This window comes from Cydia amplana, chromosome 18 (assembly GCF_948474715.1).
Source record: "Cydia amplana chromosome 18, ilCydAmpl1.1, whole genome shotgun sequence".
NCBI classification, from domain to species: domain Eukaryota; kingdom Metazoa; phylum Arthropoda; class Insecta; order Lepidoptera; family Tortricidae; genus Cydia; species Cydia amplana.
The window spans coordinates 12264588-12282220 of NC_086086.1; the positions used below are offsets into that span (position 1 = coordinate 12264588).

The 17633-nt window shown below is 38.2% G+C and overlaps 1 protein-coding gene across 1 annotated transcript in view; it reads right to left on the reverse strand.

Moving 5' to 3' along the window:
- Nucleotides 1–422: 422 nt before the first annotated feature.
- The window catches only part of LOC134656356 (neuroendocrine convertase 1-like), an 89412-nt gene continuing 72201 nt past the window's right edge, over nt 423–17633 (reverse strand). Inside the window, exons 10-15 of the mRNA XM_063511875.1 lie at nt 17109–17209; nt 9918–10010; nt 9668–9787; nt 9318–9475; nt 1400–1533; nt 423–728 (exon numbers count right to left, since the gene is read on the reverse strand). Coding sequence (XP_063367945.1) covers nt 423–728; nt 1400–1533; nt 9318–9475; nt 9668–9787; nt 9918–10010; nt 17109–17209 — 912 coding nt within the window. The remainder of the gene's footprint in view (nt 729–1399; nt 1534–9317; nt 9476–9667; nt 9788–9917; nt 10011–17108; nt 17210–17633) is intronic.

A 17633-nucleotide genomic window follows, 5' to 3' on the forward strand; every position in this document is an offset into this window, starting at 1 on the left:
AAACGAACTAAAGGTATATAAATGTCATGCGTACTAAATAGTTAAGTACTGTAGCCTACAGTCTGTAGGTACATAAACATCTGTAATCTATTGATTATTGGGTACAATTGTGGCATACAATAGTATACAATTACGTCTGTATTGATATGTCCATTTCCAATACCTAGAGCCTACCATATTTGATATTATATGTTACTATCCCTGCCATAAATAGTACCTCCTCCCACCCCTTACTAAAATTCAGCCCTCATTTCCTCTCTCTTAAGACCTGTTTACACAAAGGCCTTCTCTTGTGTCTGAGTCCAAGATTCTTTGGTCACTGACCCAGCGGAGTAGGTAGTAGTAGTTATTTTTTTATACTTGGAAGAACTAAAGCTTGGAAGAAAAAAAATAGTTTGTCTTTACAAAAACGAAATGACACTTTACAAGCCACGATCCTTGTTCACTTTCCTGTGATGCATCCGTAGTAACTGCTTCTCTACGGCTGTCAGCAACGGTGGATCAACATCGTGAACATGATTCTCTGGTACATTTAAAAAATTATTAAATATGTTTTCATTTGAAATTTCATTTACTTCTTCAAGTAAATGTTTCATATTGTTCTCATTGTTAGTGTCACCATTTGAAATGTCATCTTTAAGTAAATGTTTCATGTGAGCCGGTGTCTCGCTCGTCCCGTGTATGACTAATGTCGTTTCTCCAACTTCTCCTACATTAGCTTCGTCAGTCTGGAAATTATAATAATATTCTTACGTTAGTTCAAGTTCCACATTCAGTTATTTCAGCATTTTAGTAAATACGAATAAGAATTTTATACAAGGTCTTTGAACTACTGTTTAATTTATTTTATTTTCCAAAGCATATCGTTAAACTCATACTTAAATCATGGTATTAAAATATTTCATCTTGAACTACGTAGGTACATTATTATGATAAAAACATCGAATACTTTAAAAAAATTAAGGTAAGATGCATCCCATTTCCATCAACTCATAATTTAGGTAGGGAAATAAATGTTACAAAAGGATGTCTGAATGAAAGGAGAGCGGTGCAAGAAGACTTCGTAGTTAAAAATTGGTACTGTATACCAGTATGTATAGTTGTTGTGCTAGTAGATTAATTGCATTGTTCCGTAGCGCAGGGAACAAGACATGATATTGTCCAGCCTTTGATAAAAGACGAAGTGGCACTTTATCATTGAATACTTACTTACATTATAGGTATCCAAAATCACAGCGTTCTACACGCCTCTCGGATTCTCTCCCCAGAAGCACTACCATGAGTTCCGTAAATGTAGCCACTGACATGACCGGCCAGTTTGAGAAGGCACCATTGAAGAAAAGTAGCAGCTCCTCGCCATAATGCGTTACATACCTGTTATTTATTGGTAAATACTTACATCATCTAATATAACAGCTTGCCACATGCCCTTAGGATTCTCTCCCCACGTAGCTACGGACATGAGAGGCCAGTTCAAGAAGGCAGCGTTGGAGGTATCTTCTGGTCGGGCGGTCAAAAGCTGTATCCTCGTTCCTGTAATCATAATGTCATAACATAGTTTATTGTTATAATCTTGTTAAGCTGCCTTCGTATTTTGGTATCTTGCAACTAAAAATAATGAAATGTCAATTTTCATCGCCATCAGAGCAACTATAACATTAAGTGACAGGGACATTTGAAATTTAAACGAACCATATTTTTCGTGAGGGGGCTGTCGCTACTTCATTTGGAGGGAGCGTGCATACTATAGGGGACAGCCAAAGAGTAAAGTAATTACAGGAGACCTCAAATCGTCAATCATAACGTCATAAGATAGCAGAAATACTCCCCCCACTTTAAATACTTAGTTATAATTTTAATATTGTAAAACATATTTTTACCATTATAAACCTTTGTATGAAAGAGCGAATACCTCCTAACACAAGTGTCAAACTTAAAAGGAGGATTCGACACCTAGGCAAAAACTGGTTAAAAATAAACGAATTTTGAAAAAAAAAAAAAATAGAACCTACTATGCACAAGAAAACGTACGAGATGGTAGATGGCAGGACTTATATTTCCGATTCGGGCCACAAGATGGCAGACCCTCCAATGCGCACGTGTGTTCCGATACGTTAAATACACATATGGGTCAAACTGAGAACCTCCTTTTTGTTTTGAAGGCGGTTAAAAAATAAATAAATGAACCGCAACCTGAAAATTCGTCGATTTGACGAGTTCTATCTATGAAATGAATGAATGTGGACACTGGACAGTGACATTCGAAATTTGAACGAATAGAAACACCAAAACGCTATTTCATTCCGTCTCTCAGACGTAGCAGTAGATCCAAAGTACTAGGAGCGCATAACGAACAAGGTACCTACCCAGTGTACCCATTGTATGAGACTATGAGGATGCTAGCTAGAAGACTGACGAAGAGGATGGAAGACACCCGTGGAACAAATTGATAAAAAAAAGAAATGAAATAAAAAAGCGGCCAAGTGCGAGTCGGACTCGCCCATGAAGGGTTCCGTATTTAGGCGATTTATGACGTATAAAAAAAAAACTACTTACTAGATCTCGTTCAAACCAATTTTCGGTGGAAGTTTACATGGTAATGTACATCATATATTTTTTTTAGTTTTATCATTCTCTTATTTTAGAAGTTACAGGGGGGGACACACATTTTACCACTTTGGAAGTGTCTCTCGCGCAAACTATTCAGTTTAGAAAAAAATGATATTAGAAACCTCAATATCATTTTTGAAGACCTATCCATAGATACCCCACACGTATGGGTTTGATGAAAAAAAAATTTTTGAGTTTCAGTTCTAAGTATGGGGAACCCCAAAAATTTATTGTTTTTTTTTCTATTTTTGTGTGAAAATCTTAATGCGGTTCACAGAATACATCTACTTACTAAGTTTCAACAGTATAGTTCTTATAGTTTCGGAGAAAAGTGGCTGTGACATACGGACGGACAGACAGACGGACAGACGGACAGACGGACAGACGGACAGACGGACAGACAGACAGACAGACAGACATGACGAATCTATAAGGGTTCCGTTTTTTGCCATATGGCTACGGAACCCTAAAAAGCCCATCACTTTACAAAATGATGTATTTCGAGAAAAAAAAGTATTCAACATATTTAGTGTGTAGGTAATTGAATGTGAGATTACGCATTTCTAATTAAGACATAAAAATAGCCTAATTAGGACGGAAATAAAAACATTTATGTATTTTTCCTGCATTGCTTGTAGCCGGAGAGCTAGCCACGTAAATAGGTATGCAATTTATAGAGCAACGAATCCCCTCTAGTTATTATGCCATACTATCATTATTAATTAATCCGGGCGCCTGGCAGCTGTCTAGCGGTGGGTGGTTCTATTGATTTTACAACCCCTTTGTTGCCCAACCACTCCCGCACCCACCGCTAGACAGCTGCCAGGCGCCCGGATTAATTAATAATGATAGTATGGCATAATAACTAGAGGGGTTTCGTTGCTCTATAAATTGCATACCTATTTACGTGGCTAGCTCTTAGACCATTGTCCGCGCATCTGTAACTAACCGAACCGAACCGTGAATTGTACCTGAAACCTAAATAATACTCGTAGTAGGGTAGGTGCGTTAGTTTTCGTCCACTTGACAAAATTTTAATATTAACCTACATTGCTGCACAAATTTGGATTTGTTGGAATCCTTAACGTCTAAACAATATATCTATCTACATAAAAAAGATATTTCGCAACGCAAGTAGAAAATTAAATGTCAAATATATTATTTGCTAATCTGTCAAGTGGACGAAAACTAGAGCATGGACGGAAACTAGCGCAATATTATTTAGTAGTTTATTTTATTTATTTTTACTGTATTTTTTATCCTTCATGTTTATTTTGTTTTATATTAGATTTTGAAGGTGCCGAACCAAAAACCAGTGTAACGAAAAGTGTTATGGCGCGGTGGCTTATATCTCTGTAACTATAATACCTATATCACCTATATGTATAGTTATAACATCAGTGTATAGAGGAAAGTAGCCATTACTCGGAAATGTACGTGCCGCTGAGATAGATGGCGCTGATTCTACGCTAGAAGCGACGCAAAAGGAGCTAAAATGACCCCTATTTTCAGTGTTCATTTAGTAATTACTCATTAGCCCATTAACCGATTTCGGTAAAATTAGTGTCATTTGATAGATCTTATTCCATTTTAACGAAATATGAGAAAAATAAAACACGCGAAATTATAATAAGCTGCAAAAAGGTAAGTATGGCGTTGGCGGCTGCTTGACAATCTCGAGTTCCTATTGCTAATTACTATCTTATAGTGCGTCAAGCAAATCTTGTCAGTAGCAATGTACTGCAAATTAAAGTAGGGTAACACCATGTAACACTCAAAGAGCAGAATTGCTCTAAGAAAAGCAGCAATGTACATCGAACCAAAACTTGTTTATTTTTCCGCCCTTCATACGTCAGTTCGAGTGAATTATCATAACCTCAAATTTTAGTAATGATTACCGTCAACGAGCATGATTGTACATTGTAGGCACCTTAGCTTTGCTTGAGGTCATGCATAATCTTGGTATTTAATGGTGGCAGCAGAAATTTCTCTTGAAATAGAAACGATTCAGAATGTAAACAATAAGATGATGGCTGTCATTCACGATCCACATTCCACAGATAACACACATATGACACGCGATTTTGGAATTATTCGAACACAGTGTTGCTAACCCGCGATTTTTCAAATTTGCCGCCTTTTACTACTGTCAAGATTTGGTTGATCCAGTATAGTTGAGTACTTTCTGCTGTATGAGTCAAACAAATTTTAGAAAAGGTCACTTCTGTGGACAATGCATTAAAAAAGGTAACGACTCTGGTACGTATATATTAAATATAACCCGTTTTTCTCATTTGAATCTCAAGAACTGAAAACCTGTATTCCGCCTGTAAAGGTGCTGCGTACAAAATTGCTTTTAGATTCCCTTAAATTTGCGATGTCTACAGGAAAAACGCGAACGAGTTTGCTATAAAATTATTTAATTTTGGTGTGAGAAGGATGCTGCGGATATCGTGGACTCAGCGTCGCACTAATATATCCATTCTCCAGGAGCTCAAGGTTACACAAAGACTTTCGGCAATCGTTCACTCTCGCATCCTTAGCTACTTCGGTGATGTTACGCGCAGGGAAGACGACGCCATGGAGAGGCTTGTTGTTCGGGGCAGAGTGGGTGGCACAAGACCCAGATTGCGGCCCTCAATGCGATGGACCGACCAAGTTAAAAATCTCACCGGATCACCTTTAAATCTGTGCGTGCGGAATGCAGAAAATAGAGAAGGATGGCGGGAAATAACGAAAAAAGCCGTACAACGACCCCAATGACCACGACTGCTCTGACAAGAGTATCCGACTAAGAAGAAGAATTTTGGTGTGTAATTTACAAAAAAAATTTACAAGAACAAAGGGGACATAACTCACTGCTGCAACTACAGGGGGATAAAACTAACCTCACATACTCTTAAACTGTGGGAGCGCATACTAAACAAACGCCTTATGGACATCTGCGTAATTACACCGAATCAATTTGGCTTCACCCCAATAAAATCGACCACAGACGCAATACAGACCATGAGAATATTGACGGAAAAACATCGCGTAAATAAGGAGGACTTGCACTTTATATTCATAGACCTGGAAAAGGCGTTCGATCGGATACCGAGAAGACTTGTGTGGCAATCAATGAGGGAACATCTAATACCCGAGGACTACATACGCTTGGTTCAGGACACATACTCCAACATCCGCACGAAAGTCAAAAGTCCTACCGGATTGAGCAAAGATTTCGCGGTCGAAGTGGGAGTCCACCAAGGATCAGCGTTAAGCCCCCAATTATTTAATATAGTCATGGATTATATCACGAAACCCATTCAGCAGGAACTACCTTGGAACCCCCTATATGCCGACGACATCGCGCTTGTTTCCAAATGTGCCGAAGACCTGCAAACAACTCTAACCAAATGGATCACTACTTTAGAAAACGCGGGACTCCGAGTAAGTAGATCGAAAACCGAACATCTTGAATGCAACTATAGCAATGTGGCAAACAGATGCAATCTCTACTACCCGGATGGAACACAAGTACCAAAAGTTAACCAATTTAAATATCTAGGCTCGGTTATAACAAATGACGCGAATGTAGAAGTAGACGTTTCCCACAGAATCAATATCGCATGGCAAAAATGGCGGACACTCACCGGAGTCCTTTGTGATCCACGAATGCCCATACGTACAAAGGGCAAGGTATACAAAACTACAGTGAGACCAGCAATGCTATATGGGGCTGAATGCTGGCCCGTTAAAGAAACACACGTCAAAAAGTTACATGTGGCCGAAATGAAAATGCTTAGATGGTCAGGTGGAGTTACAAGAATAGATAAGATACGAAACGAATTTATTCGAGGCAGCTTCAAAGTCACTCCCGTCTCCGAAAAACTTACGGAAACCCGCCTAAGGTGGTACGGCCATGTTATGCGGAGAGACGACGACCATGTCGTGCAAAAAGCGCTGGCTCTGCCAGAATGCAAAAAAGGTAAAGGACGGCCCCCTCTGACGTGGTGGACGAGTATGGCCAAACTATTAGAAAAAACCCAACTACCCGACCCGACAACTGAAGACAGATCGTCTTGGCGCCTAAGGATAAGGAGAGCCGACCCCACCTAATGTGGGATAAGGCAAAGGAAAAGAAGAAGAATTTACAAAAAAATTGTACCTAATTATTACATTCTTCTCTTCTCTTTTTCCTCGCGTTGTCCCGGCATTTTGGCCAAGGCTCATGGGAGCCTGGGGTCCGCTTGGCAACTAATCCCAGGAATTGGCGTTGGCACTAGTATTTACGAAAGCGACTGCCATCTCTAACCTTCCAACCCAGAGGGTAAACTAGGCCTTATTGGGATTAGTCCGGTTTCCTCACGATGTTTTCCTTCACCGATAAGCGACTGGTAAATATCAAATGATATTTCGTACATAAATTCCGAAAAACTCATTGGTACGAGCCAGGGTTTGAACCCGCAACCTCCGGATTGCAAGTCGCACGCTCTTACCGCTAGGCCACCAGTGCTTCTCCATTCATTACTCCAAAATGAATTGATCATTTATAATTAAACAGATGTGACGCTGTAATTTATTATTTTAAAATTTCCCATAAAAGCGGTGTTCATTATTAGATGGGAATCATTATCAAATAATCTTTACAGATAACATTTAAGATATTACTCATAATTATTATAATACATCAAACATCACGAGATGCTCGACTTCGGTATTCAAACACAAAGCAATAGTACAAGTGTCTAACGAAATGCGAAGGCCAAAGGCCGAGCTCTGCGTACAACCGATTCAAAGGTCAGAAGTGTCCGAAAAACGCGCGCCTCCCGTAACTTTTACAAGTACCTATTTTAAAGAAGGTACCTACAAGTGTCTAAGTCGCAAGATCCAAAGGCTGACGTCGCGTATCCAGGAGGTCAGTTCTCAAACACAGATCAATAGTACAAGTGTCTAAATGCGAAGACCGAAGGCTGAGCTCAGCGTAGGGCCGAAGGCCCGAAGCGTCCAGGATGTCAGTGCTTAAACATATGTGTCTAAATGCGAAGGCCGAAGGCCCGAAGCGTCCCGGATGTAAGTGTTTTAACACACAAAACAAAACACATCCTGGACGCTTCGGGCCTTCGGCCCTACGCGGAGCTCGGCCTTCGGCCTTCGACTTAGACATTTGTACTTTGTTCTGTGTTTATGCACTGACATCCTGGACGCTTCGGGCCTTCGGCCCTACGCGGAGCTCGGCCTTCGGCCTTCGCATTTAGACACAGACTATTGTTCTGTTATTAAGCACTGACATCCCGGACGCTTCGGGCCTTCGGCCCTACGCGGAGCTCGGCCTTCGGCCTTCGCATTTAGATACTTCTACTATTGTTCTGTGTTTAAGCACTGACATCCTGGACGCTTCGGGCCTTCGGCCCTACGCGGAGCTCGGCCTTCGGCCTTCGCATTTAGACACTTATACTACTACTCGTATGACGCTTCGGGCCTTCGGCCCTACACGGAGCTCGGCCTTTGGCTTTCTCATTAGCTATCCACACCAACGTTTAACGTCAACCATTGCGGCTGTGTCCCTGATACAACCTCTCTCAATTTTTTTTAACAGTGCATTTCAAATTCGAAACCAAACGAACTCGGTCAGGGGAGACTTGCTAGTTAATTCCGTCGCTCAAACGAAACTGTCGAGCCATCGCACTAGGAGAGCATGAGATGGAAGTATCTACCTACCTCACCGCGTTGTGAGGTTAGAAGTTCGTCGTAGTTTCCATATACAATTTGTTTGCATGTGTTGTGTGTAGAAAAATCAAAAAGAAATTCAAAATCATTTATTTTCCTATGAATTATTGGCGTTAACTTATTGGAAAAAAAAAATCTGTTCTTATAATTTTACAGCAATGGCAACAAAGTCAATGTTGACAGTGTTACAGAATCATCTCTACTAAAAAGCGAGATCTATCTTCATAAACAATGACTGGTGGTGGCAAGTCATAGAATAAACAAAATAACAACGACAATATTGATCATTAATCTCCATTCGGTTATTAATTATATTGCGTCAAAATAAAAAAATATTAGACACTAAATTCAGCAAGGAAAAATAATAATGAAGTCTCTTCACCATCTCTTCACAATCAAGCAGCTACCTCCAAACACAAAATCTCGAATGACACTGACAGTGACAGTTGCAGTTCTTTCGATCGAAGGAAAAATTGCGTTTCTTGGCTGCTTGCGTTTCGTCTCGAACGTAACAGTCGAGGCGAAGTACCAGGAGCGCATAGCAAATGAGGTAATACTCACTAGTCACTACTGATCGCTTGCTGGCCCGTTACTACTCAAAATACTACTAGACTAGACTTTATGTAAGTACATACATACTCATACATAATGTTCATAATATGTATAAACATTTTTGTATGTACCTAAATTTGAACTTGTAAAGTTGTAATAAATCATGTTATATGTTATAGCTGGTCAACCAAACCTTGTCAGTAAAAAAGGCGCGAAATTCAAATTTTCTATGGGACGATATCCCATCGCGCCTACATTTTTCAAATTTGCCGCCTTTTTCTACTGTCAAGATTGACCTTGACCAAGTATAACTCTAAAAACATCTGAAATGTCAAAGTGACAGTGACGTTCGAAATTCGAACGAAGCCGATTTCGCTAGTTATTCTCTCAAACGTAACAGTTGAGCCAACATACTAGGGCTGCATAACAAGCAAGGTACTCACCTCGTGCAGACGTCAGATAAGCCTCTAGCGCCCCGCGCTTGCTGTAGTGAATGTTTATACCGAGTTCCACGTGCTCGACGTAGTTCACTGGGCAGTCGTGGGCGTCAAAATAAATGTTTACTTGTTGCCCTGATGATAGTTTTTCATTGATTTTGTACCTACTAAAACCAAAAAAATTATCCTTTCAATACATAGGTCGTGAAAATCTGTAAGCTGTGACGGTTGTGCAAAATCACGTCACCTTTTGTTCGCTTCGACAAGTTCGACATGAGCATGTATTTTTAATTTCGTTTTCCAACGAGCCGTTGTTCGTCACATTTTCGGTAAAAGTATTAGGAGAACATGCTTACTGTGGTGGTATGTGGCAGATGAGTTTCTCAGGAACCGTTATCCAGTTCAGAGCTCTAGACACCAGGGCTTCAGCGTTGAGCAGACCGAAGCCAAACCGAACGTCAAATTGAAGTCCGACGCTAAAAAAAGTAGTAAAATATTTTAGGGTTTCTACAGCGACGGTTTCTAGTTTCTAGTGTTTCTACTATGTATTAACGCACCTAAATATTATTATTATTGTAATTTATAAGGCAATGTCCTTAAACTTACTCATTGATTTGCCATCCGGGGTTGCCTGCTAATGTACTGGAGTCTGAAGTCCAAGCAATTAGGTGTTGAACGTCACGCCAAGTTAGATTAGAGCTATAAAACAAAACGTGATCATGAAGCATTTATGTAATGACAGGTCCAGTATTTATTTCGCACATACTGAAATTACAGTTAAATTGTCTTAATTTGTTCGACCGATCTGTCATTTTAGTACAAACAAACAAAAGCAGGATGAATATGCAGTAACTGAACCCACAGACTACATATATACAGACGCTGCTATCCCATACATTCAAATGTGACCGCCTAAAAGCGCATCATTACCAGATGGCGTCACTGAAAATGCACTGTTGCCTATCATGGATACAAGATGGCGCTGTGTCACATCCAAATCATAGAATTCCTAACGACATCTATACGTCTTCATTGAAAGTTAGTAGACATATGTCGTTGCCAACGATTAGAAGTAATCAACAGATGTCGCTTTATAGCGTATTGAATAAATCATGAATCTAGTTTAAAACTGGATCAAGCATGAGGGGTGGAAGGAAATGACCGAACAGGATAGTCTTATGTATCTTTCAGTATGAGTAAAGAGAGTTCGGGCACTTAAGGAGTACAGGGAGGGAAGGGAGAGGCAGGGTACAGAGAAATAGCGTAGCCAAACGGTATAACCATAAAGTAATTTCGGAAAACGATAATATTTATATATTATAAGAATGCTACATAAGTCTTGCCGAAACTATTTAAACCGGCTGAAAATAAATACCTGTCATAATAATTTTGCGCATGCTACCATTGGTGCATGGCAAAAGGATTAGACATTACTACTGGCGTAAGTCCGTCTATATGCCACCGTGCCACTGGTACTTGAGCGTTTCTTTATATTTTTTTAATCCAATTGCTCAAAAAGTTTAGTTTTTGTAGCTGCAAATCGTGCGTAAAGTTTGATTTTTTTTACACTAGTGCTAAAAAGTAATCTGATTGATACATTTTAAATAAATGAGTATTATGCGAGACCCGCTTATAAATGACCCACCTGAACAACGCGCGATTGGGCATAAAGGAGTATTATTCGAGACCCAATAGTATTACTTGAACAACGCGCGACAGAATGAAGCTGACGTTCGTACAATACACTTTATACACTTAATATAAATGTAATTAATTAGATATATATCAATATAATGAAATAACAAAAGATTCATGTTTTTTTACATATAGCTGGTCAACCAAATCTTGTCAGTAAAATAAAGGCGCGAAATTCAAATTTTCTATGGGACGATATCCTTTCGCGCCTACATTTTTCAAATTTGCCGCCTTTTTCTACTGTCAAGATCTGGTTGACCATGTATAATTATATGTTCTGAAAATTAATTTTATTAATTTTAATAATACAATTTCTCTTCAATTGGCATAATGCTGACAACAGTGACAACAGAATCCACATTGAAAAAAATGGCAATTAAAAGTAAAACTTTTTTTATTCCCTTCCCGCCTTTTTTATTCAACATTTAAAGTGATTTATGTTTGTAAGTAATTGCCAAGAAAGCATAAGTTATTAAATAAAAATGAGTGATTCAGACGATTTTGGAGTTAATTTAACGCCACCAGATATCAAAGCAAAGGCATCCGTTGTAAGTGACAGGGCTATAACCGCGAAAATCGAATTTCGCAAATTGCGGGCATTTTTCTCTGTCACTCTAATTACGCCTGCATTGGAGTAAAAGAGAAAGATCCCCGCAATTTGCGAATTTCGGTTTTGGCGGTAGCCCCTCAGTATATTACCGGAAAAATCGAAAGCTCGGTACTCGAGCAAAATGACATACTTCTCGCACTTATATCGAAAACTACTATTTTTTGCCATTTTTTATATTGTGATCTTTTTTGCCACTTTTGTGTTATTTGTACTCAAATTCACGAGCTCTTTCGATCCTAATGAGATAAATTACCTCAATTCATGCTCAATTCACTCTTATCGTGCCTTCTAAAAATTTACGATACAAGTTGCATTGCAATAACTATAAAAAAGTAACTGATTTGACTAGTACGAAAATACCCTATTGTAACAATACGATGCGACGTTGTCGAGTTAAACTCATAGCAGTTTGGCAACGTCGCGTCGTGCTTTTATTTTTAAGCAACAGATTTGTACATGATTTGTACCATCTTAGTACCTATACATACAAAGATATGTTTTCATAACGTTCCTTTTCAACTTCTCCCATGGCAAAACCCGTACCTATCAAACCTGAAATTATTATACAAAAGCATTTAATGTTTGTTTTAATAAACTTTTTCTGTTATAATTAGAATAAATATATCTAATTTTGCGTATATTGACCAGGCAGGTGTTTGTATCACTAATTATGTGACCTATAAGTATAGACAGACAACAGCGTGCACAGAAACGTCAAAAACGGCATCAAGTAATGATTATTGCTATTTTAAAATTAGTCCCCTACTTCAGGGTAATGTTATACGCCTGTTCCTTAAAAAAGCTGAGGGCCTACCGCGAACCACGTTCGACGTGTTGCCTCCCTGTCACACTTACGTACGAATTTACAAGTGCGACAGAGAGGCAACACGTCGAACGTGGTTCGCGGTAGGCCCTCAGAAATGGACACTGAGGCATAATTATCATTATTTTGGAATTTAAGTACTATATAATATTATTTGTAGTCTTTTGGAATATCATATTTTATTTGAACTAATAATATTGTATAATAATAAATCATAAAAGCTCTATTTAGGGACAAGAAAGAACTTTCAACGGCAACACTAAAAATAAACTGTCAAATAGTCAAGTCGCCACAAAGCGGCACCGCGTTTGTTGCCTTTGCTGTTTCTGTTTATACAAACTTATTAATTTCATATTATAGCTTCATTTGAACTATAGTACAAGTACGTGAATAGAATACCTAGACGTGTCTTGCTTGGTGCAGTTGCGTAGGTATGCTAAAAGGAAAGTTGGAAGACCGATGTGGCGCTTTAAAGACTGTGCTAAGCGTGACATGTGCCCAAAATGTGGGAGGTCGTGCCGCTCACGCATCGGCCTCCACAATCACCAAACCCGTTGTCTAAACAGCAATGCATAAATCGTCTGCAATAGACGAAAAGACCTGTGATGATGACGTGAATTGCCGATGTAGTAACGGAACACTACTAATGGTAAAACCTACATATTAATCTGACAGTGTCTACTGTTTGCCAATAAATGATAAAAAAATAACACTTCAGGTAAGTTTGTTTTGAATACAAAGGTTAATTAAATAATTTATCACCACACCAACTGGTAAAGGCCCCCTTGATTGTTCAAATACTAATGAGAAAATGGCATTTTTCCCACATGTGGGGCAAAGTAATCAGATCTAAATTTTGAGTTTCCTTATGTTAGCTGGTAGAATTTACTTTTAAATGATGATTTTGAATTATAAATTCTTTATAATGTTCATGTGGATTTGATTTTTTTGGTATTTTATAGTTGGTATTTTCCCTGCGTTGGCATGGTGATAAATTCTGTGTTTCATTAGGTGGCAATGTTTGTTTAACCCTCGTGCCTTGAATTCTCACAACGCTCAAGATTCCACTTCTCGAACCACTCGCTACGCTCATAGTTCAAATCTTCTGCTTGCCCTGGAATCAACATTAGCATGAGCGGTTAAACAACTGCTTTGCCCCCTTGCCCACTAATAACTATTGTCAAGTTTTATTTTAACCCCCCATGCTAATATTGATACCCGAGCAAGCAAAAGATTCCAAAGTATTTAGAGTTAGAGCAAGAAAGAAGAAAGGTACGTCATAATTTCAAAGATGTTTGACATTTAAAATAACACATGTACTGCGCAGGCGATCAATATCGCTGCATACTTTTCTTGGTCTAAATCTATACAATGGTTAGTGTTTGCAAACAGACTCCAATGTGAAGGAGTGTGTATTAAACTTTATTGTGATATTATTACATTTTATATATAAAAAATATGTTTCTGATTTCAGGACCCAGCCTCTAGCCACTAGAAGTTACAATGTATGCAACAAGAGAGTGAAGATGAAATAGTCAATGCATCTCTGTACAGTCGCCATCAGATATATCGGAACGGCCAAGGTGTTCACAATATCTGAACACGCACTCTAACGCCCTGACCATAGAGGCGTGTTCAGATATTTGTGAGCGCCTTGGCCGCTCCGATATATCTGATGGCGACTGTACCACAAGTAAAATATTTTGAGTGGAAGATGGTTGAGATTGATTCCTGTTTCAACGGACAGACACATGCTATGAAGATTCTCTTAAAAATAATAAAATACAATTAATAAATTCAATGTTTAACATGATAGTGACTTTATTTTGTCTACCCACTAACAACCAATTTGTTCAATGCTGGCGGGCAATGGCGGTAAACTTAAATATTTGATGTGGTATGAAGCTAAATGTTTTGAACATAATGGCAAGCCACTAAAAAGTTTTAATCCTAGATTAGCCATTAAACTGTGGCTACCAGTCTGATTTGTTAATTGTTATATAAGTACAGTCAGCGTCATATAGTAGGTAGCATCCAAAGTATTCAAATAGTTCGGTACACCATATTATTTGTATGGCGTACTGAACTATTTGAATACTTTGGATGCGACCTACTATACGACGCTGACTGTACTTAATTTAAATATATATAAATTGTATATTATTTCTACGGCCTCCTAGCTAGTCAGTAGTGACAGTGACCCTGCTCTGCTATGTGCTATGAAGTAGGAGGTCCTGGGTTCAAATCCTCATAGGACATTTATTTGTTTTTTAATTGTGTGTGTATATATTAATGGTCTATATCTATTCCCATCTGTCCACACCTCTTGTATGGCGGCGGGGACAAACGGGCCACCACCATGGGACACCATATTAATACACTTTTAGGGGGATCCGAACCTAGGACTTCCAGCTTTGATATGATCATAAAATATAAGATATGTATGTATTTACATTTACACATTGTATTATTGCTCTCATACATATAGGGATATTTTTTAAAATGTCGGATGTCTCTTCTCTTTTGAGCATGAATAGAAGCAGGGGATAACTGACAGAACGGGATAGTCTTATGTATCTTTCAGTAGGAGTAGCAGCGAAAGCGCTATTATTGTTTGTCCTTGTCACAGTCTCACATCTTGTTTTATTCCCCACCGTAAATTGACCACCGTGATTGGTCGAATTCATTTGTTGCCCACCATAACAAATAAATTCGACCAATCATAGCGGCGCAATGCGACGCTATGATTGGTCGAATTTACATGTTTTGTCCCTCACGGAGGCACGCGTACACCACTTCTATAGGATGCTACCTTCTATGCTTTTGAGCAAGTTTTTGTCACCTGCCCTGCTATTCAAACTGCTCAAGAATTTACACTGTTTTGTTACCAAGTAGGTCGATTAGTGTAAGACTGTCCTAAAATATATGTATAGCTATATGAGGACAATTTTGTAATGCGTAAGGTTAAGTAAATTAATATACAAACAGCAACACTCCTAACTGTACATCGGTACAGTTAACACTTAACAGTGTGGCTGATGATACCATGTAGGTTTAATATATTTTAATTATTATCACGTTTCTAAGAACAATAGTACATTATTGTCGAGGTTCGGAAGTAGCTACTTGCAAGCTGAGGATTCGTTTTAAACGGACGACCTTGGGAGTCCGTTTAATTGAATCCGAAGCCAGCAAGTAGCCTTCCAGCCGAGTCATATATAGTGCTTTTCTCAAAAATGGTGCAAGAGATATTTTACAGAAGCAACGTTCTAATTTTCACAGAGAAAAGTAAAACCATTAAAAAGATTTGCTTGCCGCCTTTAAAAAAAATAGAAGTGTATTTTTCTGCTGAAAAACGCCAACGTATTTGAGACACCTAAATAGTCGCGGTACCAACATTATATTAATAATAAGTGCTGATCATCTGTTTGGCTGTTGAATGGACCTATGCCTTCATTTGATATGGCCATTCAAAGTTTTAAAAAGTTTGGAACTCGTTTAATAATGGAATTTGTATGCAACATTGCAGTCCCGAAATCGAGACTGCAATGTTTTTAACTTTTTAATTTTTAGAATGACCATAAACTACACACTTCGCGACCTATTTTTTAACCGGCAACGTCGACTTTGCCGTCCATTTTTGAGAAAAATTATATTATTTATTACTTAATAATGTTGATATGTTGTCTGTGATATGATCATAAAGTATGAGGATTTACTACAGTGACATCTATTGATAGTCTTTCTCAAACAATCGAGCTATTTAGTGTGTTACAACGGCAAGAAACTAACTGTCTAGTAATGCGATAGATGGCGCTTAGAATAGTTCATGCCATTATTTATTTATTTTTTTCTGCGTCGATTTACTATGTGTAAATGGATGTTTTAAAAGATTTTTGTTGTAATATGCTAAATAAATTAGAACTATACATGTTAATTTAAAAATTGGCAAGATTTGAAATAACACAAATATATATTTAGGCCCAATGGTGCTCTGAGTGACATCTCTTGGATTTTTGTGGAACTAAGCGAGGCTTGTATGGGCCGATTACTCTATACTATACTTACTTTATGCTGAACCATAACTGATCAAATCAAACTGTCATTTTTTTATTTAGTACCCTATCATTGGGATATACTTACATTAGCTCTTTCATGGGCTCCTGAAAGTGATTTGTTTGCAAGTCGATGGGCAAGTGTATGTAGTATCTGTCTGAAGTATTGCGAGGCGATGGATGGTAGTGGTATTTTATTTATAAAACTGTTTTTGTAAAGTGTTGTGTATGACACCGTAAGATTGTGAACCCGTTAGTTTATAATCTAACGTAGGTTAGGTTAGGTTAGATTATAATCTCCCTACGTCAGTTTATAATGTAACTAGCGAGATTATAATATGACGAGTGTTTACAATTTTACGGTGACATGTATAAGTAACTCTAAATTGTACAGTGATTTGGTTTATACTGTCAGACTGTATACATTCTGTTTGAATAAATAAAAAATAAAAAAAATTAGGTATGCCCAGCCAAAATGTGCCCAAGTGTGGACAAAATGATTTATTATTTAGTGAGAGGATGCTGCGTTACGAATGGACCGTAGAAGATGTGGAAGAGAAACGGACCGTACAGTCCAAAGTACTAGGCTAACAGAGATCACGAAGAGATCTTACTTGGCTTCCAAAGCTAGAGCAATGATGCCGGCCGCGAGAGGCGCGGCGGCTGAGGTGCCTGTGTGGTCCAGGGTGCATGAGTCATTAGTGTCTGTCGTCGCCTGTAAATGACAAAATCTGGGCAATTTTTTACAAACATTCCAGTAGGTATTCATTTCCAATTGTTACATAAGTAGGTGTTAATTGTTATTTATGTACAATATAGCATGTTATGCAATCGTGAATAAAGAGGTTTCAATCGAGTGCTGAATGGCCTAAGTAAGGTTCATATGAGATTGGAAAAACTGATAAATCGGATAACATGCAGTGACTATCACTATTATATATATATATATATATATATATATATATATATATAAATTCTATGGAATAACCGAAACATTCATTAATAAAAATAGTGTATAATTTATTTTATTAAAAATCTAGCTTCTGCGAATTGAAATTCAAGTTGTTTTATTAGTTCTATTGTTTTAGATATCTTGTGTCCATGGCGACACATTTTTGGTCGTGAAATCCAATAATGTT